The 22,613-nt window shown below is 39.7% G+C and overlaps 3 protein-coding genes across 4 annotated transcripts in view; 2 read left to right on the top strand and 1 right to left on the bottom strand.

The window, feature by feature from the left end:
- LOC106150373 (arylsulfatase I-like) overlaps positions 1-13,730 on the top strand; it is a 25,050-nt gene extending 11,320 nt beyond the window's left edge. For both annotated transcript variants that reach the window (XM_087019289.1, XM_087019288.1), the window contains exons 4-8: positions 674-788; positions 2,073-2,168; positions 11,500-11,743; positions 12,704-12,864; positions 13,335-13,730. In XM_087019289.1, the coding sequence (XP_086875415.1) occupies positions 674-788; positions 2,073-2,168; positions 11,500-11,743; positions 12,704-12,864; positions 13,335-13,639 (921 nt within the window). In that variant the 3' untranslated portion in view covers positions 13,640-13,730. The remainder of the gene's footprint in view (positions 1-673; positions 789-2,072; positions 2,169-11,499; positions 11,744-12,703; positions 12,865-13,334) is intronic.
- On the top strand, positions 4,379-8,403 carry LOC147760306 (uncharacterized). Its single transcript, XM_086994040.1, has 2 exons — positions 4,379-4,781; positions 7,256-8,403. The coding sequence occupies exons 1-2, from the start codon at positions 4,673-4,675 to the stop codon at positions 8,401-8,403; spliced, it is 1,257 nt and encodes a 418-aa protein (XP_086850166.1). The 5' UTR covers positions 4,379-4,672.
- Positions 13,650-22,613, bottom strand: LOC106181961 (carbohydrate sulfotransferase 1). The gene is made up of 5 exons (XM_013566539.2): positions 22,308-22,613; positions 17,884-18,058; positions 17,174-17,408; positions 16,612-16,731; positions 13,650-15,733 (listed from the first exon to the last, which is right to left on the bottom strand). The coding sequence occupies exons 2-5, from the start codon at positions 17,987-17,989 to the stop codon at positions 14,656-14,658; spliced, it is 1,539 nt and encodes a 512-aa protein (XP_013421993.2). The 5' UTR covers positions 17,990-18,058; positions 22,308-22,613; the 3' UTR covers positions 13,650-14,655.

Raw genomic sequence — 22,613 nt, 5'->3', positions numbered from 1 at the left:
TTTCGTCCATACCGGGACGTCACATTGAATCTGACAAACAAAGGCAAAAACATGCATGGCTAATCACGAAGCACGGATTTCTGCTCACTTTCTGCCAGGACAATTTTGATTCGTACATCGCCATTCTGATAGCTGTGCCAAGAAAGTGTGTAGCATCAGCACGGTCAGATCGAGCTGTTTCAACCACAGGAAGCACATAAATGCACGTAAAGCATATGCAATTCCACTGCATTTGATTTATTTGTAGTATGTCTTTGCGTGCTATTTAAATTTTATTTCACTTTATAACTGTCTTATTACCTCCGCCAAGGAGGTTATGTTTTCACCCCTGTTTGTTTGTTTGTCTGTTTGTCATCAACATGACTCAAAAAGTTATGGATGAATTTCGATGGAATTTTCAGGGTAGGTCAGAAATGGGTTAACTTTGAAGTGATTCGTTTTTGGTGGTGATCTGGATCAATAATCAATCAATAATCAATAACAATCAAAAATTGCTGCCTTGGCGGAGGTCGCGCTCTCGGAGTGAATAGTTGAATATACAAATTATACGTAAGTAGTCACTTTATTTTGCTTTCTAAATGAAATGAATAATAATAATAATAATAATAATAATAATAATAATAATAATTGATAATCTGGTTCTAACAATGTTTTGCGATGTTCATGCTTTCAGCCACTTTTCCTGTACTTCGCCTTCCAACTTGTTCACGAACCTCTACAAGTACCTACGAAATACATGGCACTCTATGACGGTGTCGTACCAGAGGGCGTCAGGAAAATGTATTTAGGTGAGAAACAGACATTTTTTGGTTCTTTTCCCTCATCATGCAACCGTTTTGGATGTTTCATGTCACAAACTGCTGAACAAATGAGGTGAAATTTACGGGAAAAGTTTCAGAACGCATGAATCCTAGTTTCAGTTTTTGCATTCTGTTCCGTTGCATTCTGTTCCATTCCTTCATTTCACCCTAGTTTGCGGGAACGGGTTACGGACTTTGCAGGAAAATACATGTATTGACGCAAATCTGCATAAAAATTATTCCCATTTGCAGTAAGTTTGCCAAAAAAATCTTCATTTGCATGATAATATTTCTTGCAAATTTGCATTTAGTTTGTGACAGGCCAGATATTTTGCTAAGGGTACTTTTATAAACGGCTTGGCAAGAATGGGCAGCCCGTTAGGGACCGTATTCAGTTGTCCAATACTTCTTACACGCGATATTCGCCCTCATATTTATAATAATATATTATATATTAATATATTATATAATATTATAATATTATATATAATATATTTATTTATTTATAGTCTAAAATCCAACATGTGTTCAGTAGACTTTACAAAAATTATAAAATTCAAATTAAAAGAAAAATATTGCTAATGGTTATAAGATGAAAGGATATATATAATGGATAAAAAAGGGGAAATTTAAAACTATGACTAAGAACAGTTTTTCTGAAGAAGTGTTTTTTCAAGAATTTAAAGATAATATTGTTTAAAAAGGTGGGTTTTTAGTTCCTTTTTAAAATGTCCAGGGTCCACAATTTGTCTAAGACTGATGGGTAAAATATTCCATTCTTTTGGTGCTGCAAATTTAAAAGCTTTATCACCTCATATACTCGTATACTAACCCGTTGCATTGCTATGTCATGGACTGCCATTTTTGCTACACCATGTGGTCTACAAATATCACTTACAAAATAATTTCCAATAGTACATCCTATAGGGCTGTGTGGGACTTTTCTTGGTCTGTAAAGGAATCCTACAGGACTCTACAGGATCCGGAGTTCTATCGGACGTCACGTGCGTAGAGGGTTTTGGGGAAATTTTCCCATAGGAACCTAAAAGAAATTTTTCGCAAGGGAAGGAACTCTTTTGGACATAGCACCGGTCTCATTTAAGGGTGCGTTAGCAATGAAAATCTCGTTCTCACGGAGTTGAATCGATCTACGTAGAATGACTACGTTTCACTGGGAACGCGCCCTTACACATCCTAGTGCCTGATGCCAGGTGCAGCTAGATCACAGGACAAATTATTTTAACATTTCCTGTTGTTTTTATTTACTTGTAGGAATGGTATCTGCGTTAGACGACGCAGTGTCCGAGGTGATGGGCTCGTTGGCACAGAGAGGAATGCTTGACAACACTGTGATCGTATTTTCATCCGGTAGGTGGCGTTCTCTTTCAACTGTCACTTTAATCAGTTCGAGACCGATTTTTCCCCGTTGAGTCACTTTCATGTTGAAATAAAGCACCAAGGAATTTCAATTTTAAAAATCGGTCGGTGTCTTTCTATTTTATTCATTAGAACATAAAACCAACAAGATTTTCCTGGAGTAAGTTGTAAATTTCTCCAACTTACCAAGCCAACACACAAAGCATTTTTTAAAGTGAAAATGGGTGCGACAAATTTCTTATTTGCAGTAGTATTTCCTTTAAATCAGGATCAGTCTCGATTGTAACACACATCTCAATATTCAGGGGCGTAACCAGACCTTTTAAAATTGTACGCACAGAATTTCAAAATTTCCAGGTATAGCTAAATGTACATCGACTTACGCAAAAGATGAAGGGCAGTTTAAAGGACAATGTTCACGTAAAAATCCATTTCTCGAATTTTGAAGATTCAGCACTCAATCTATACACTAGAGGTATGTTTTAATCGATCCCCGCCATTTAAAAATTATAAAAACAATCTATTAATAGTAAAAAAGCGTTTTAGTAAACCTCACCTCAATATGCATAAATGAAGCAACAGATCTGGGTCACGTGGTACTGTGACGACAATCACGATAAAGGTCTATGAGACTCAACTGAGCTGCATGGTGCAAACAGACAGAATGATTTTGGAAAGTTGTGTTGAACGGAGTTGAGCAATTTTCTTTATGCCTCAGTGTGTTGCCGTGGGATTCACCAAAATTACAGCACTCCTTGACTATCTTTCTTTATCTGTGACGGTCTTCCGTGACTAACTTGCTAACTTTGGTGACAATAGTTGCGATCCTCGTGATCTCGGTCACCTCAGGTGTTTTAGATCATATCAAAAGCTGATAGTCTTTTAGATACTGTCATCAGTTGGCAAGCTTACTAATTGCTGATGCATTTTTAAATTCATTGTAGTTGACCAAGAGCTCGTTATCAATAAAACCTGTTAATTATGCACCGCTGCAATTCCCAAGCCAGGTAATAACAGGTATGAAACTCGTCTTGGTGGGCTTTCATATTTTTCAATATATCTCATTTATTTCATGGGGTTATTTTATTGGTATTTGTAAATGACGTTAAATATCAATACTTAAACAATTAAGAGAGAACAGTTTCATTAGCTCTGTATGTATAAATTCAAATTCTTGTTTTTCTTTTTTATCAAGAGCAATATTGAGGTAATACCCACATATTTTACAAGCTCTTGATAAAAAGAAAAACAAGAATTTGAATTAAACAATTAAGTTCTAACACGGTCGCGAACATTAATAAAAGAAATTGCTCTCAGGGTATCTTGAAGCTTCCGTGGAAGAAAACGTGTTGAGGAAAAACAGGAAAAAGAGCGTTATATTAAAGAAAAAATGGGAACTGCTGTAATAAAACGGTTCGTTATCCTAATTCGTTTATGCATTGAGGATTTGTTTCTGAAGATTGTTTCATCTGAAATATTAAATAATTTAAAAGATTGATCATTTTATAACTTGAAACGCAAATTCTGCGTCAGTACGCAATTTTTTTTTTTCAAATTTGTAAGCTTATAACACCGTGCTATAAAGATCTACTCAAGAAAAAAATTTGCTTGGGTAAAATTGAGTACGGAATGAACTGGAGACACTTGGCTTGTCATTAAGTTTACACGAAAATATGTCAGGTTACTTTATACTGTCTTTGAAAGAGTAAAGATTGAAAGATAATTTTAGACAAACTTTGAAGGAGGAAATACCTACAAAGAGTAATGGGCTATTTCGCCAACATCTTGTTGAACATTTTACAATGCAATTCTATTCAAATAAGCTAAGGAACTAATTGCCAAATTTATACTCTCATCACATAACAGGGGGTAACTAGACCTGCAAAAATTGTACGCACATATTTTAAAAAATTACAAGCACATAAAGCAAAATGTAGACTTACGCAAAACATGAAGGACAGCGTAATCAAAGCAAATGTACCTCATATAGTAGCTTAATTCCCATTAATAATAAAATCATCATTTAAGTCAAAAATATTCTCGCGATTTAATAACTATTCTAATTTACCCAGAACGGTATATTTATTTCAAAGGCGGTTAACTGAAATATAGTTTTATGATTTGTGTGTGAAAATTGCCCATGTCACCCTGTTAGTTTGGAGGTCTAAGCTGGATCAAGTCCTTGTTAAAGGGAAGTTTGGCGGCTGAGTCAAACGTTGTTTTATGGCGACGGATTGTAACCTAGTTCCGACGGGATTCGCATTGTAATTTTGCCATACTTGTACAAACCTCGGATTGAGTGCTGCATGAACTGACGAGCCTCGGATTCAATGCTGCACATAGAATCGTGGATTTAGTGCTGCATCGGCAATGGGCTGTGATTGGCCAATCTTTCTTATCCAATCAGAGTATTTGGTTCGTTACTAATTTTTGCCCAATCAGGTTGAACTAGGTCAGGTGTGTTCCACAAGGTACGCGCCGTCGCGTTTAACGAAATGTACGATAGTATTCTTTCTCACTTTGCTCTCACGCACGACAGTCGCAAGAGAACAATCAACGGATCACTGCTCAATTCGCCTCAGTACGATTTTGATCAGCTAACAAGTAAGTTTTTTCTCTTTTTCAATATAATTTGCTAGTTTTTGACTCACAGAATTACGATCACCATGGCAGTTCTAGTTATTGGTCATTCATTTGTTCATAGACTCCGTTCATTTCTCGACCAGGGTCGGGACGTACGGGCGGCGAAAGATTTTGGTTTCCCCAATTCTGTGCACTGGCACGGGATAGGCGGCCGCACGGTCCCTAAACTGGTCAAGTACGATTTGGGGATCCTTCGCCGGGTACGGCCCGACCTGGTCGTTCTTATCATTGGTTCTAATGACCTGTCCGATCGTAACGTTTCTCCCTCAAACCTCTGTAAGGATATTGAGGAGTTAGCCCGTCGTTTCACGACGTATTTGGTGTTTCACATGTGGTGGTGAACCAAGTTCACCACAGGCTACGTCCCCCTCACCCTTCGTTTAATGACCAAGTAGATCAGCTCAATATTCTCCTAGCAGACTTGCCCCTAAGAAATCCATTCATTTCCTTTTGGAAGAACGTAGGTCTGCGGAGAGTTAACCGGCTCCACATCAAGCCAGACGGGGTGCATCTCTCGGATGTGGGCCAGTATAAACTTTATCGTAGTCTACGGGGCGCCATCATTAGGAAGGCCTCCCGGCTTCGCGTTTCGCTTTCCTAAATTGTCCTTCAACACGTGTCCTTTTCAGGCCCATAGCATTTCCTTTATCCATAGCTCTTAGTCCATATCTACATCACTTCCTTGAGATTTCTTGTTGTATATCTATTGTCACCCTCATCACATGTCCTTTTCAGGCCCATAGGCGCATCTCCCCCTTTTGTCAGGTCCCGACCTTTTCAGGACCACCGGTAATTTTCCTTCCTTTTATCCTCTATCCTACTCCAGTCGGCAACGACGTGGCATAATTTTTCATGCCTTATTTTTGTAATATTTTTGTCCGCCTAGCTACGCCTAGGTGAGTGGCACGTTTTGTGTCTTTATATTCCGCTCTGCTTCGTCAGAGTGAGTGGCACGTTTTGTGTCTTTACTTTCCGACCTGGTTTTCAGGTTGAGTGGCATATTTTTTCATGCCTTATTTTTGTAATATTTTTGTCCGCCTAGCTACGCCTAGGTGAGTGGCACGTTTTGTGTCTTTATATTCCGCTCTGCTTCGTCAGAGTGAGTGGCACGTTTTGTGTCTTTACTTTTCCGACCTGGTTTTCAGGTTGAGTGGCGTATTTTTTCATGCCTTATTTTTGTAATATTTTTGTCCGCCTAGCTACGCCTAGGTGAGTGGCACGTTTTGTGTCTTTATATTCCGCTCTACTTCGTCAGAGTGAGTGGCACGTTTTGTGTCTTTACTTTTCCGACCTGGTTTCCAGGTTGAGTGGCATAATTTTTCATGCCTTATTTTTGCAATATTTTTGTCCGCCTAGCTACGCCTAGGTGAGTGGCACGTTTTGTGTCTTTATATTCCGCTCTGCTTCGTCAGAGTGAGTGGCACGTTTTGTGTCTTTATCTTTCCGACCTGGTTTTCAGGTTGAGTGGCATAACTTTTCATGCCTTATTTTTGTCATATTTTCGTCTGCCTAGCTTCGCCTAGGTGAGCGGCACGTTTTGTGTCTTTACATTTCCGACCTCTACTCATTACGCACTACTTACTCATCTGGAAACTTTCTGTCCTTATCAGCAGGCTCCTTTGTCCTTTGTGGGGTTTTCCTTGGCCTCTGCGATCCCAAGGTTATGGCCTCTTTGCAACCCCACAAATTAAAACGTCTGCACTATGTTCTTTGGGAATTATATATAAAATAGTCTTTTCAGGCGTAAAAAATTACGTATTTTGGCACTGTCACAATTAATTAATTTTAACATCAAAATTTAATTCATTTTAGTATAAGGATTCACAATAAAAGCGGCCGGCATCGGCCAAGTTTCGAACATCATACTTGTGTTTGTCACTTTATTGCTCCTTTCTCGGCATCGTATTGAACCTTTAGATCAAGGAGACATAAAGGGAAGTTTGGCGGCTGAGTCAAACGTTGTTTTATGGCGACGGATTGTAACCTAGTTCCGACGGGATTCGCATTGTAATTTTGCCATACTTGTACAAACCTCGGATTGAGTGCTGCATGAACTGACGAGCCTCGGATTCAATGCTGCACATAGAATCGTGGATTTAGTGCTGCATCGGCAATGGGCTGTGATTGGCCAATCTTTCTTATCCAATCAGAGTATTTGGTTCGTTACTAATTTTTGCCCAATCAGGTTGAACTAGGTCAGGTGTGTTCCACAAGGTACGCGCCGTCGCGTTTAACGAAATGTACGATAGTATTCTTTCTCACTTTGCTCTCACGCACGACAGTCGCAAGAGAACAATCAACGGATCACTGCTCAATTCGCCTCAGTACGATTTTGATACCCGCCACCTTCCCCGTCTCCTCCGAGTTATAAAAAACTACATGGGAACTTACAAATAATTTCACCTGTCTGCTGCTCTCTTCATTACACTTTTCAGTGCCTCCCAAGAGATCAAGAAGTTCAACAGCTCCTGAGAGCACTCCAAACAAACGCCGGGCAAGCAGAACTCACCCTACTCCCTCTACTGCGAGCACTTCTTCCGCCGGCCCCTCTTCAGCATCGGAAAAACGCCCGCGAGTCAGTAAGGGGAAGCAACTTGTTCGTAAATCTGCACCTTCCTCTGCGGACACTTCCTCACCTTCAACTTCTGGGAGTTCACATTCAACCCCACAGCCCGTGGACAACCAGGCCATCTTCAACATTCTGAAGGAGATGTCACAAGCCATGGCAACACTGGCAGCCAACTCGGTGGCACCTCAGTCGGGCCAGCGCAATCTGCCAGAAAACCCTCCGCCTACTCCTCCTTCAGCGGACACAGGTATAGTATCCCCCCAGACTAATAGGTATTCAACTAAGTCCATTCCCTTACACGCCCTAGTCGACGACAAATTAAAAGATCGAATTTGGGGGAACGAGTTTGTCGACATGTCACTACTCCTCCAAGACCAGTCAGCGCAATTGCCCCAACCCGGCGACCCCCTCCCATTGGCCATGGAAAACAACCACGGTAAAATCACACTGGTAGTCTCCCAGGGTAGAAGGCCTCAGATCACCTCCATGTCCCAATGGACAACGGCCTTTCATACTTTCATGTCAGTGTACACCCTTAAACACCCCCAGGAGGCGCCCAATTTACTTAAATACGCTGAAGACATCAGGGTCTTAGCAGGGCTAAGGGGGGACTGGTTAGCTTATGACCGCAACTTCAGGGCTAACAAAGAAAGGTCTGGTGACCCTTGGGAGGATACTAATTGGGATCTTTGGAACAGGGCTCTTCTCAATTCTCGCCCAAATAACAATGTCCAGCAATTTCGCCCAAGGGGGTCATTCACATCTAGGCAGCCATTTCGTAAATTTCCCCAAGGGGTCTGCTACAAATTTCACTCCGGAAACCACTGTAGGGGGGATTGCACGTACGACCACAAATGTTTCAGATGCTCAGGGGGTACCCATCCAGCGTCCCAGTGTCCCAGATCGGAGAATAGAGCAGCTGCCCGCCCCTCCTACCCCTCACGGGCCAACAGAAACTCACCATCTACCCCCCAGGGTCCTAAAAACCCCAGTAGACCCCAACAAACTCAATAAATATCTTTCTGGTTATCCTTCTGATTTAAGAAAGCAACTTGTTTCGGGCTTCACTATCGGCTTCTTTTCGGCCTCTTTGCAACCCCACAAATTAAAACGTCTGCACTATGTTCTTTGGGAATTATATATAAAATAGTCTTTTCAGGCGTAAAAAATTACGTATTTTGGCACTGTCACAATTAATTAATTTTAACATCAAAATTTAATTCATTTTAGTATAAGGATTCACAATAAAAGCGGCCGGCATCGGCCAAGTTTCGAACATCATACTTGTGTTTGTCACTTTATTGCTCCTTTCTCGGCATCGTATTGAACCTTTAGATCAAGGAGACATAAAATTCCTATGAAGTTGTGCAGGAAAATTTCTTCCTTTCTTTCTCTAGCTCCTCGATAAACCTGGTGTTCAGATTTTATCTAGTACCCCCAGGTCTACGGGAGCTGCTCTTTGTAACTAACGCACAGGAAGATTTTTACCTGAGATAACTGGAGTAAAGCTTAGATAGAGAGTGCGTTCGATACAAGCAAGACAAAATTGAATGCCATTTAACCCTCTAATTAAGAGGTAAAGGAAGTTCCAGTTAGATGGATGATTAAGATAGGACTTGTAAAGGTAACGGGCATTGTTTACCTCAGTTTAATAAAAGTATGCAAGACGGAGTGTCAGCGGTTTAATAAAATTGAATTTCACAAATAACATGGACCTCATATGCAATAATCAACATTTCCCTTAACTCATTCAAATGCAGTGTTTTATACAACTTGGGATAACCATGATTAAATGCTTGTTAAAGAATTGACTAGACGGGAAATGGTTTTACACAGCTTCACGAGGATTTAGACCCCTCGGGTAAGAGATTTGAATGAGTATAAACTTTTATCAGAAGCCAGAGAAGTAATCTTACAGGTAGACAATGCAGCTCAGTTTAGCAGCTAAGCACGCTCTATTCTCCAGTGGCTCGATTGTCGTCATCAGACCACGTGACAACGTAGCTCATTAACTCTCAGGCCGAGCAAATAGGACGTTTTTTAAAGCCAAAAATTTACAAAATGAGCTTTTAATTTGTGTATTTGGATAAAGATATCGTTAGCTGGGCATGTTTTCTGAAGAATATGTTCCGTTCAGGCCATTCTGACGGCATGAAGCAAACCCTTTAAATTATATGTGCCAAATATAATAGCTTAGTTTTCACCGTTTATAAAATCATTACTTAAAGTTTAAAATATTCCCACAGTATAATTAAGTTCCAGTAAATTATTTCTTCCAGAACCAACACCTTTTCCGGGATTGGGGTACAGGCCATCCATAATTGCCATCTGTATCTTACTTCAAAATTTCAGGGCCTCAAACTTCAGGGCCTCAAAAGCCGTGCGCGGGGATGGGGGTGGGGTAAAAATTAATGGAATTTTTTTTAATAATAAATTTCATTGGGAAAGAGGGTTGAAAATAATTGATACCGATCTCCCGTCACGCTCTTCCACGAAAGAACGCCCTTGTATGAATATAAAAATTGCCTTCTCGTCTCGCTCGGATCGCGAACGATCTCTGGCTGACGATCTTCTGCGAACGAAGTCCATTGAACGAATGTGAAAATTGCTTTCTCTTTTCGCTCAGATCACGCTCTATCTCTCGCTGAAGATACGAAAATTGGCTTGTCGTCTAACTGCGGTCGGTAACTATCTCTTGTTCCCGATCCTCGGTTAACGAAGTCTCTTGAACAAATATGAAAATTGCCTTCTCGTCTCTTTCGGATTGCGAACAATCTCTCGCCGAAGATATAAAAATTGCCTTTCTTATGTATTAGCATTGTCAGGTGCCATACGTATAAAGTTCCGAAAGGTGTCCCCTTTCATAATTTGGCGGCAAGTTAGGTCATATTTCATTTAGGGCCTACACGTGTTTTGTACCGAATGTAGTTCATTCTTGTCAATTCTGAATTTTGTATTTTAAAATTAGTGGAAACATTTTATTGTGTTTTGTTAGCTTTAGGTAGTAGTTACGTCGTGACTGAAAAACAGCGTGCACTACAAAGTAATATAATATTCATACGTCAAATTATTGCAGTGGATTTTCATACGACGTCCACAGCTGCCCCGACAAGTCAAGACTTTTTTAATCGTAAGACGGCCGTGATGACAGCGGCCGTCCAATTGGCAGCTGGACGGCTCGCTGGGAAAAGCCTTAGAATGGTATATTTATTGAACTAGGGGCTTACTGACACAAACTTTCGGAACATATGCAAATGATGCCCGCTTGTTTTAAGCTAAATTCTACATAACGGTGAGGCACCTTTGTTCGATGTGGTTTGTTGCGGTTATCCCGAGTTGTCAGAAAATAATCTTAAGAACAGTTGATCTTGCTATCCTATTCGTCATATCCATGGTCAGTTTAATGATGAATCTTCTAAAAATTGAACTTATATATAGTATCATCCAAAATCAACCAATTATATTACAGGATAAAGCTGTGTTTGTTTGTGGAAATTGCCCATATCACCCTGTTAAGGGTTTAGAGGGTTAAGCTGGGTCAAGTCCGTGTCAAAATTCTTTAGAGCTTCGCAGAAATTTTTTTTCCTCTGGCTCCTTATAAAGCCCGTTGTCCAGATTTTATCTAGTGTCCCCAGGTCTGCTGGAGCTGCTCTTTGAAAATAACACAGGTAGATTTTTATCTGAGATAAATATCGCCAGCGAGTGTGCATTCGACACACTTAAGACAATGGCTACCTGAGAGTTGAAGGGCATTCAAACCTCCGATTAAGAGGTAAAGGAAGTTCCAGCTAGATGGACTTTTAAGATAGGACTTCTGGAGGTAGTTAGCATTGTTTATTTACCTCAGTTCTTTGAAAGCAAACGAGACGGGGGGCGTCAGAACAATGGTGCGTATACGTTTCATACAGATTCATACAGATTTGTACATTCAGGTGACTCTAACTTGCAATCGAAGAGGATTTTCGATTATTTTTCGTGAAAAATACACTAAATTTAAAGAGAGTAATATCATAATTGGCTCAAAAAATTGTACGCACAGTGCATCCGTGCGTATGCCTAGTTACGCCCATGATATTGCCTATTATTTGTCAATAATGCTCTCTCTGACAGACAATGGCGGTGCCCCAGACGTCGGTGCTGACAACGGCCCTTACAGGGGCATCAAGGGATCTCTCTGGGAAGGTGGGATAAAAGTGCCAGCCTTCGTATGGAGTAAACTGCTACAGAAACCGGGAAGAACCGCTCGTGACCTCATTACCATCACAGACTGGTGTCCGACATTGCTCGGTTTAGCGGGAGTCCAGGTGGAAGGGGTTGAAGCGATGGACGGATTCGATGTATGGGACGTGGTGAGGTACTACAATGGGACATTCACACACAGTTGATCCTCGGATTAACTAGTCCGCGGATTAAATATGGCGCGTACTTGAAAGCATGTGCCGAAATTTTTTAATTTTTAAATTAAAATTGCTGTAGCTGCCCTTGCTAGAAGGGTTTCTATCATGTTATTGTAAGACGTTTATGTGGCTTGCTTTCAAGTTGATCTAGTTAGTCAACGGATCAACTGGTTGTGAATGCTCCATATTTCTGTTTCATTTGCAATGGCAGGACTTTCGTGCAACTTGGCCTACACGTAAACTCCTGTTCTAAAAACCATTCATATCGTTACTTGCAATACTGGTTGGCTTAAAATTTGCCTACAATTTGCCTACAGCGAGTGATACATGTTACATCCTGGTCCTAAAAGCACCAATAAAATAATTCCCCAATATCTACAGATAGGGTAGCATGCTACACATATACAGGCCTAAATTAAGCAGTCGGCTGAGGGAAATGTTTGGAGCAGCTTTTGAAGTCCTAGGTGTTACATGGTATCGGGTTATTTGTACCACCTATGCACAAATGTTTTTGCTGACTGAAGGAAAAGTAAAGGAAAAAAAGCTTTGATGAACAGCATTTCAATTAAAAAAGTATCTCCCATACTTTTGTTTTTCAAAATCTCTGTATTATACAAATGCGAAATCAACGTACAGGTATTGATTGAACTTAGGCTTCGTTCACATGCAATGTCTATTTTCTATTTTCTATTTTCGGTATGTCTTATGATCACGGTCTGTGCACTGAATATCCCGCGGCGTAATTACTGGCAGCGCGAGCCAGTTACTAAAAGTTACTATAAGTAACTGGCTCGCGCTGCCAGTAATTACGCGGCGGGATATTCAGTGCACAGACCGTGATCATAAGATATCGCGAATAGAAAATAGATTTTTAGAAAATAGACATTGCATGTGAACGAAGCCTTAAATCCTTCCAGCAAAGACCACCGCGGAACGAGAGTGGAAATTATCCATGAATTAGTGTCCCCACCATCATTTATTCCAAGACGTGGCAAGGGACTGTACAACGACACCTTTGACACATCATTGAGAGCCTCTTTACGGCAGGGAGATTGGAAAATCATCACTGGAACTCCAGGTAACCATGCCAACCTGCCACAGAGTTCGTTTTTGTTCCATCTTTGATATACTTCTTGGTATTCAGTGCATCAATTGTGCTTAAAAATGTGAATTTAAAAAAAGTTATATTGTTTAATTGTACATTTAAGTCCAAATCGCCTCGTCAGTTTGATTTCCAAATGAAAATTATCTTACTTTTATCAAAAATTGCCGTGTGAGTTTGTCTTTGTTTTCCGAATATCCTTTCACCCTAAATTGTTTCTAAAATCTTTTTATTTCACCAAATAAAATCTTTTTAGAATCATTATCTTTAAAGAGAAGTGATCACTGTATAGCATTTCTGTAGCAATTAAATTGTTCGGTTAGTTAGGTTGTCATTTAAAGTGGATTTTATCTATTCACAGTTGTTTTTCTAGAAAAAAATTATATGTTCGGCGTTTGTTTTCTTTTACTTTATTGTAACCTCTACACCAAAATATGTTATTGCAGCTTTTCTCTTGGCCTATACCGAGGATGGCGAACCTGTTGGATTGGATATTATAGGTGTGGACCCCAACATTCAAAACGTTTCTTTGAATAAAAACGTATGGCTCTACAACATTACTAAAGATCCGTATGAAGTCAATGACGTAGCAGACAAGAACCCAGGCGTAGTGCGCCACCTATTGGACAGACTTGAAGCAATCCGCCAGATGGCACCATCTACAATGTTTCCACCACCGGACCCAGCCCTGTATTCTAAGTTCCACAATGGTGCTTGGGCTCCAGTTGACGTTCCTGATAAAATAACGTAGGGAGCCGAAGTAAGATAACTCTGTTACACAAAATATTTTTTATTCTTCAACTTATCACTGTACTATAAATATAAAAAAGTATCATTTTTAATTATTTTGTGTTCCATTTGATTTGTTATTTAAAATTACAGTACATATTTATGGACACATTCCAATTCCAAAGTTGCCTAACCATAATTGTAAAAGAGTGCATTTTTATTTGAGATATTTTGACGTAATTAATCATCTAAACAAATTTAAGCCTACGAAACCATGTGTCTGCATGTAAGTAATGCGTAATCAGTTTTAAAAATAATATAAAATATTTCATTTATTTCAATTTATTATAACTGATTCACATAAAAATCCTATTAATAAACAAGCACACGAGTTCCTTTTGCAGCCAGAAAATAAGCTTCATTCGTAACAAATCATATTGAAAAAAAAAAAATCATTAAAATTATTAAAAGTAAATTATTATTCGATATAATTAAAAATCAAGAGTAGAGGTCACTTTCACCGGTACAAAGAAGGCATTTTCACACCCTGTTTGGCCGAACTCAACAATGAGTTGAAGTATAGGACATTTGCTTAGAGCATAAGATTGAACATAATTGCAACTAAGAATAAGAATGATTATAACATAAAAGATAAGCCTAAAAATTCAATAATTATATAATGACTTTTAAAGGTAAACTGAGCAATTTTGCTTAACAGTGACGCCTGAGAAATGCACTTGCTTTATGAGGAATAGGAAATTTTGGCAGAACGGAGAATGGCCCACTGTTACGCATAACTACCAAAGTACTAAAACAAGTCAAACTAATATGAATTCAGACGAGAGGACTAGATTTAAATTCTCCTTTAAACGGTCTGATGACACAAGTTGGATGGCTACTCCGTCCAAATATGTCCTAAGAGAATGCAATTCATGTTAATTAACAAACATTCATTCTACATTAGATGTTAATTAAACAAACTTCAGGTTCCTTGAAAATACCACTTAATAACAGAGCTACGTGTACCCTATTAAATCTTCAACCTTTCAATTTATGTTTCATAAAATTAATCTGCGGTTTATTGTTCCGCGGAGCGTTTCTATATTTTGCCTGAAAATCAGCCAAAGCTTTCCACTGTTTCTGACGCTGAAACATCTCCATCGCCGCACGAGGGTCGCCACGCGGGACTGGCGCTCCCTGGGGCGGGCCAGGCGGTGGAGGCCAAAACCCCATACCCGGGGGTGGCGGTCGAGGATTGAACGGTTGATTTTGGACTTGCTTTTGGTACGGGTTTTCACGAAACCAGTCTATATTGACCGGTGGTTTGGGCCGTTTGTATAAAAAGCCATACGAGCCCCGCACGTTATTGCTTAAAGACTCTCCCGTCAAGTTACGTAATGGCTGCAGTTCTTTATATGGTCGGTAGCCAAGGAGAGGATATATCACAGAGCATACTTGGTCAATCTGAAATGCATCCGCTGGGGAAATCTTTTGAATCCACGCATGTGCAGTAGCAGTAGAGTTTTTGCGCACGGTGCCATAGTCTCCGATACCCTTTGTTACATTGCCCGCACTCTGAGTGGCGTTAAACAGCCACTTTTCTACTGACTTAGGAAACGGTAAGCCTAAAAACTCATATATAGCAGTAGCCGTTTCTGTAGGAAACTCGGCCAGGTCTTCGTAACGGACCTGCATGATGCGGTTGGGAAACACGTGCTCTAGACGTTGGCGCGTACTGTAATCTCGCAAAATCTCCATACATCTCATATTGGCCTCCATCTCGAGATTCCCTATCATCTCGCCCACCTTGCGGCGGGAGATTAAAGCAGCCCGTGGATCTCGCACTAAATGAATGACTTTCAATCGTGGATTCTTTTGCATCAGCGTCTCCACTTGGTTCATACGGATTCGCAACAGTTTCAGCGTCTTTAGTGATGCTGTTCTGCACGCTTCCTGCATCAACGGTAAACATGACGCCTTTCCCAGTCCCCGTTTTGATTTAAGACAGTCGAAATACTTGAAGTCATTGAGTCTCTGGTGTCTGCCAAGACCAGCTTGGAAGTCGTGGTTGTCCTTGGGTACTACGATTTCTTTACCTTTATCTGTTCTGAATATCCTGCAGTACAAAAAAGAAAGACGTTTTTAGATCATTCTTAATCAGGCTTTGTCATATGACAGTGATTGTACGAGTACGCGTCTAAGTGATACGAATATTTTTTGTAAAACTGGTGGCAGTTGGGTTCGGTTTATTGTGACAGTTTTCTACCTTTTCTAAATTTTTTATTTCTATACTTAATTTCGATATCGATGTAACGTAAAAAATTCGTCGTGACTTGAAACGCCATCATGCGTCATTTGAGGTTGAAATTTCCAAACAGCTTTGGTGGTGTAAAATAAAGTTTCTAAATAGGCTTTTCAAAATATCGCAAACATATGATAAGTTTACCGTAAAACATTGTGAAAGTATGCACTTTCGGAATTTTTTGTAGAATTTCTTTTCATTCAGTCTTTTCAGTGACCTTTAGTAGCTTTAACCTGTATAGTAATAGGCTCAGTTTCTAAGCTTTTGGAATAGTTTTTTCGCCCAAAAACTGACTAAAAATTAAAAAAAAAAAAAAAAGAAAAAGAAAAACGTTTTCTTTTTTTTTTTTTTTGTGAAAAACCTATTTATCTTAAAAGAGGCTCTGAAAGATAGCGTCACAAGCCATTATGGCGTAATTATTAATGAAGATAAGGCATTGTGACTAACCATTACGGTCAGTTGATGTCATAAGACAGGATGACGTAATAATTACCGAAAGATAACGTCATAAGGCCGTGCGACGACATGACTATAAAAAGATAACGTCGTGACGCATATGACGTGATAATCACTGAAAGATAGCGTCATGTAGCCAAATGACGTAATAATTGCTGAAAGACAACGTCATTTAGCCAAGTGACGTAATAATTATTGAAAGATAACGACAGAAGTAAATGTGACTGGACACTCACTGGAAGACGATATCGTATGGCGCGGTCACATCTAATGGAATATTAAACATGCGGCAGTTCAGGAGGTCATCCACGATCTGGGTGGTCTCGTCAAACTCGATACCATGCTTTGGAGCCGGTCTGAAAACGAAGATTTTTATCTGTGATATGTTCTTGAAAGTACTGTATTTTGTGTAACCTCAACCATGTAATTGTCAGTTATGATTTGCTTAGCAACGTTTAAAATATTTCTGCTTTGGTAAATTTATTGTCTGTGGAAATTTCACCTACGACTGAGGATCTGAAATCGACTTCAGTTTTCCATCCGATTTATGAGGTAAAGTAGGTAAATTAGTTGATTGGTAAATTATTAAAAAAAAAAAAACAGGAATAATGACAAAATACTTGTAGTAATAACTTAATTTCAGTGATGAAAATAAAAAAGTCATGCAAACCAACTAATATCAATTTTTATTTGAATTAACATATTAATGTTCAAATACTTTATATTTCACAAATTAAAGTAGCATAATATATGTTTAAATACTTCTGACAGAAAAAAGTGACGAAAACACCCACTTACTTTGTTGTGCCGTTCGGATACGTAAGGGAACCATATTTCTCCATAGATTTGTAGAATCCCCAAATTGGCTCAAACAGGTAAAAAGCATGGTCGTTTTTGTTGAAGAGCTCTCCGGTGAAAGAACTCCCGCTCCTCTGATAGGTCAGAATTATAACCTGTCGTGCGCTTAGTTCCTCTCCGATGCCCACTAGGGGGGCGAAGAGTCGCTCCACTTTTTGAGGGTCGTTTGTAACCACTGGAAGTATTGAAAAAAGTTTTTTATGTCAGGTTTTTGTAAATAGTTAATTTGAAGAAAACCAGTACGCGTTTGGAAAACAAAGGGTCATTGGAAAACACATGACTGTTTTTTCGTTAAAACGAAAGTGTAGCTGTTGAAATGTTTAGAAATATAACGATACGATTGCTTAAACCAAATTACATGTAGTATAGATTGTTTGAGAAAAGATGGTTACACATAGGGGCCTTTGATAGGTAAGAGTAGGAAGGGATGTTGCCTGTCAGCCATTAAGAATGTTAATTAATTACCCCTCCCCCCCAAAAAAATGTTTATTAACATCAATAATAAAGAAAAAAAGAACAAACTGCAACACCGAGGCCTTGTACACACACACGCACGCACACGCGCGCGCGCGCAGACGAAGAGAGAGAGAGAGAGAGCATAAGATGCAAAGAAACAAAAGTCATGGACACAAATCAATCTGTTTGCTTACGTCCCGTTTCCAGCCAGTAATAAAACAAGGAGCAGGAGAGTAATGCGTAGACGAAGACCACCTTTAGCGAGAGGAACCTCAACCCCCGTGCTAGTACCACCGGCATGTCTCTCCTCTCACGCTATCACAACACTGGGACCATCCGGTAAATAATATGCTGTCATTTTGGTTTCATCTGTAAAAGAAAGAAGAAATAGAAAACTATAAATAAATAATTTAATTAATTAAGGAAAACATATGAAAATAAATAAATAAATAAATAAATAACGCATAATATAAAATACAGTATTTGTGATACATTTTATTACAGACTTGACATTTAATATGGAATATTTCAGTTTTAAAGGTATACCTAGGAAAAAATGCGTTCTTTTTTCAAAAAATTCAGATCTCATATAAGACATCTGACTGGAGAAGTGTGAAGTCAAGTGTGTCGCTGCCAATTAACTGACTACCAAGTCTGTTGCACTGTTGCCTTGTGTAATATGCACTGATTTAATTGGGCAGTGCTCCTTTGGGCTGGTCAAAGCTTGGCTATGGTGAAGCATGGTTCTGTTAAAAAAGTATCCATATGTCGGCAACTACTGTATAGAAGAATTTGAAATTTTACATGCAAGCGGTCGGTTTTGCAGTGCGTAAAATGAGTTAAGAAGTGTTTTACAAAATTGTCAAGCTGTGCCAGAATGGCACGAAAAGCACAGACATTGCCAGACAGATTATTGTGTCAAACGGAATGGTCTATACAGTTTTATAGAGTAATGCCCAGACTGATGTACCTACACAGAGACCACACCCAATGCATCGACGTCTTACCGCCAGGGTACAGGACTCACTGTCCTTCAGGATATGCTGCTGCAATTAAACCAAAACCACCAAGTCCATTTTGAATGAGGGGCAAATTGTCACCAAAACGCGTTTTTCAAGGCTCTTAGCGAACACCAAACTGGTTTCAGCAGGTTAAGATACCAGATGACCTCTGAGGAAGCCATTGTAAACAGCAAGGTTGCGTAGTCTGTTTCTCTAATGAATTGGGGGCCATGACCGTTTCTGGGTAGAACACTGAAACCGCGTGGCATTCTTTATTGGGGTCAGATTTCACCTGTACCGCTAAACTGGTCTAAACAGAGTTTACAGACATCCTGAAGAGGCCTACGACGAAGCGTGTGCCACTTCTTAAGTGACTAAGGTCATTGACAGTGTCAGTATTTGGAGTGGAAACCACATTGGTGCCAAAACACCAATGGTAGTCATCGATGAAAACCTGAACCAGATCATATAAAGGAATAATCTGGGAACCACTTGACTTTCATTTGATAGGGGGCACCTTAGGAACAATTTAAGGTTGCACGATGAGATTGCCGGTTCACACAGAGCACTTTTAATAGCAGATAACTTACAGAACCAAGGGAATGAGTAGCTACCTTGGTCATCTAAATCGCCATAATTGAACCACATAGACAATATGTCGGTAGGTCATTACTCCCCGAATCAACAGCCTGCATGTCCTACAACAAAACTGAGCCAAATTGGACAAGTTTTAACGGTTGCCTGGAATTTTATTTCAGATTAATCTCTAAAAATCTATCATAAGGAATACCTTGCGGCTTGAAACCTCTGGTAGCAGCAAGATGAGGTCAAGCGTAACAGCGACTGTTGCTTTGACTAGACACTGACATGGGGGGCCTTTGTGGGACATGTAATTCTTTTAAAGACAATAATTAGGAAAATATGGAGATCCAAAATATCGCTATCAATGGTTGTCGTATGACTTAAAATAGGCAATGTATTTTTGTATGTTTCACTGGCGAATTCAGTTAATGAACTGATGTCACACTGACATCGAATAGATTATCAAAAGTTATGAAAATATGATTTTAATCCTTATTTTCATTTATCAGTCAGCAAAGTAGGAAAAAAACTGATAAATTATGATTTGGAAAAAATATTCCATATTAAATGTCAAGCCTGTATTTCGATATCGGTGCTATAAGTCTGTAGCTCTGACTTCGCGTGTCTCTCTGTGTCATAGAAGAGAATTTTGCTGCTGGGTAATTATAATAATAATAAAGAACACGTAACTGTAATAGGCAGGCCAGGAGCGGATTTAGGCCGTCTTCTGGGTCTTCAGTTTACATTAACGGGTATGTAATTTTTTCTGCTGGAAGACGGTCAAAAATGAGCATGGGTCAACAAAGATCATTTGGAAGACTGTCAGAAAATATCTCTGGAAAATATCTCTGGACCCCCCCTGTGGCGGGTGTTAACCATCCGTCTCCTACTGGAGTAATTTTTATACGAAAATGTGTGTGTGTGTGTGTGTGTGTGTGTGTGTGTGTGTGTGTTTCACGAGAATAAGAAAAATTGAGTGTAGGACAACAGACAAAATTTTACTATGATATGAAGGAAATAAAAATGAGAAAATCGCTTGCTGTTTCACTCATTTCACTCGTTATGCTGTTAATTTAAAAAGGAGATCGGGTGGAAAGCAACCCCACCGCGCCCCTGGACCAACCCTTGATCATCCCCAGTCGTCATGACGCCTTTGAGACGGCCTCGACTCTTGATATATTTACACAGCCCACAGCCCATATGGTTTATCTCGCCGTATTTGGGTATTGATTTCACTTTCATCTGTTCAACGTGGTGACGGTACCAAGATGGGCATCGATTTTCTTTAGCTTGCACGGTTTTTATTTCTTTTTGCGATGCCTGCTTTCCAACGTTCAATTAAATAATAATGATCAAAGTAATTCGCTGTGCTCTGAATAAGGCGTTTGATATATGAGTAGGCTCTCTACTACGGTTGAGACAAATCCATGTGGTATCGGTACATAATTGATTTTGTTATATGCCAGGGAAATTGACAATTATTGTTATCATACAGGTACACATATATTTATTACACCAACATTGTTCTTCCATGCCCTTGCAAGGGTACCTGCGGCAAAGTCGATGTTCAGGATTTCAGGGCCGTAGCCTCCGGCAGCTGCCCCCCCTGGGATTTGATGTGCAAAAAATAGATAAATAAATAAATAATAATCGCAAAGGTAAATAATAATTAATAAAATAATAATTAACAAAAAATAATTGCAAAGTTGGTATCAATTCTGTGAGAAAATGCACTCATGGCCACTAGACAATCATTCAACAATCTGTTAACAAAGGTGTACTGTTTTTAGCCAACTCAGTTCATGCCAAAAAGCTCACCCTCCCTTAGGGAGCTATCCTTAGGGGAGCTATACTTATGGCAAAATGAACCCACAATTTCTGACTTCTGATTGAGCAATAAAACAGTTAAAATGCACCAGAATGCAGTATTATACATACAGTTTTTAAAAATTTTCAACACCATGGGAGGGGGACACCCCCTCCCATACCCTCCCCCCTCGGGGGCTTCGACCCCTCGTGTCTGCTACTGCCCCCCTTGGCATTTTGCTCAGGCTACGGCCCTGGGATTTGTATCCATCCATTTGACAGTATAGTGTCTGTTGGCTTTAGGATTTAACCCGTATCATCACTACATTGAACAATGGAATACAAGTTGTGGTTTGACAGAAAACATGGGAGAAAATGACGAATAATCCCCCCCTCAACTGTCCCTAACCACTCACATGGAAATTTCCTACCATATCCTACGTCCTATACAGGGAAATTGGCTAAAAATCTTATAGGGTGCTGTATAACGTTTCATTCATGTATAGGGAAATTGGCTCAATATCTAATAGAATCCTTAAGCACATATGTTCTAGACAGGAATCCAATAGGACGTCCGACGGAATCCCAACATGCATTAAGTCTCATAGAGTCCTGTAAGATTCCTATCAAGTCCCATAAGATCCCGCAGAACATCTATAGGGAATGTGTATTATCTGTGTCAGGGGTGGCTCCCATTTGTTAACGTATAATATGAATGTCATATAATGTATGGCTTATACGGAGGTACAAGCTTCTGGTACGAACTTGTGTTTTGATTGTACTAGGACTCAGCTACTACTCGAATCCCCAGGGAAATCGCTAAAAACGTGCGCTGTGGTATATTTATGGCAAAACAAACATGATGTAGGGGGAGCGGTCGTCACCGTCTCCACCATCTTGTTTATCAATAGGCACGGCATATTTACGCCATAAGGTGTTAAAAAATTGAAATTTGAGAACACGCTAGATGTGTTCACAATGGTTGCTTGTTGGGTCGTCTTTTATGTGGGCCTTACTCTCCGTTATTGTGTTAAAGACATACCGAACATGGACACTATGCCACATCGTGGTCGCTGCATTTTTAAACTCCAGTGGACAATTAAAAGTGCATACCTATAGACGATTGTCATGTATTCTTACCTTCATAAACTTAAACATACTGAGCGGGAGTGCCACAAGTGTCACACGCCCAAAAATTAAACAGTGGTTAACAGCCGGATTTCACTCACCTTAACTGCATCCCTTGTTCCACCTCCTCACATCAGCAGGTAACGACTACAACTATAAACCTCAACCTGTAAGAGCCATCGCCTATAACTTCAATCCCGAGACTTAAATCACATACGTATCCTTTATGCAAACCAGGTACATATACTAGTGTATTGACCGGTCACAGGGGTAACGCATTACGAAGTCGAAGTCAATTGTTTGAGTTGTTTGGACAAATGCATTAGGCGTGCTATATTTTATATACTACAGCCAGCTCTGAGTGACGGGGACATGAATAGGCGCAGGTATGAAGCGGTGTCCCATAT

Source organism: Lingula anatina, chromosome 8 (genome assembly GCF_051362555.1).
Source record: "Lingula anatina isolate TDL-2025a chromosome 8, LinAna3.0, whole genome shotgun sequence".
NCBI lineage: Eukaryota > Metazoa > Brachiopoda > Lingulata > Lingulida > Lingulidae > Lingula > Lingula anatina.
The sequence above is the reverse complement of the archived record's forward strand: the minus strand, read 5'-3'. Positions and strand labels throughout refer to the sequence as shown.

Excerpts from the sequence above, each read along its gene's own strand:
- LOC147760306 (XM_086994040.1), top strand. The coding sequence starts at position 4,673 with ATGTACGATAGTATTCTTTCTCACTTTGCTCTCACGCACGACAGTCGC. Across the intron at positions 4,782-7,255 it reads CGATTTTGATCAGCTAACAA|TGCCTCCCAAGAGATCAAGA; the intron begins GTAAGTTTTTTC and ends TACACTTTTCAG.
- LOC106181961 (XM_013566539.2), bottom strand. The coding sequence starts at position 17,989 with ATGCCGGTGGTACTAGCACGGGGGTTGAGGTTCCTCTCGCTAAAGGTG. Across the intron at positions 16,732-17,173 it reads TATCCGAACGGCACAACAAA|ACCGGCTCCAAAGCATGGTA; the intron begins GTAAGTGGGTGT and ends CTTCGTTTTCAG. Across the intron at positions 15,734-16,611 it reads CCATACGATATCGTCTTCCA|GATATTCAGAACAGATAAAG; the intron begins GTGAGTGTCCAG and ends TTTGTACTGCAG.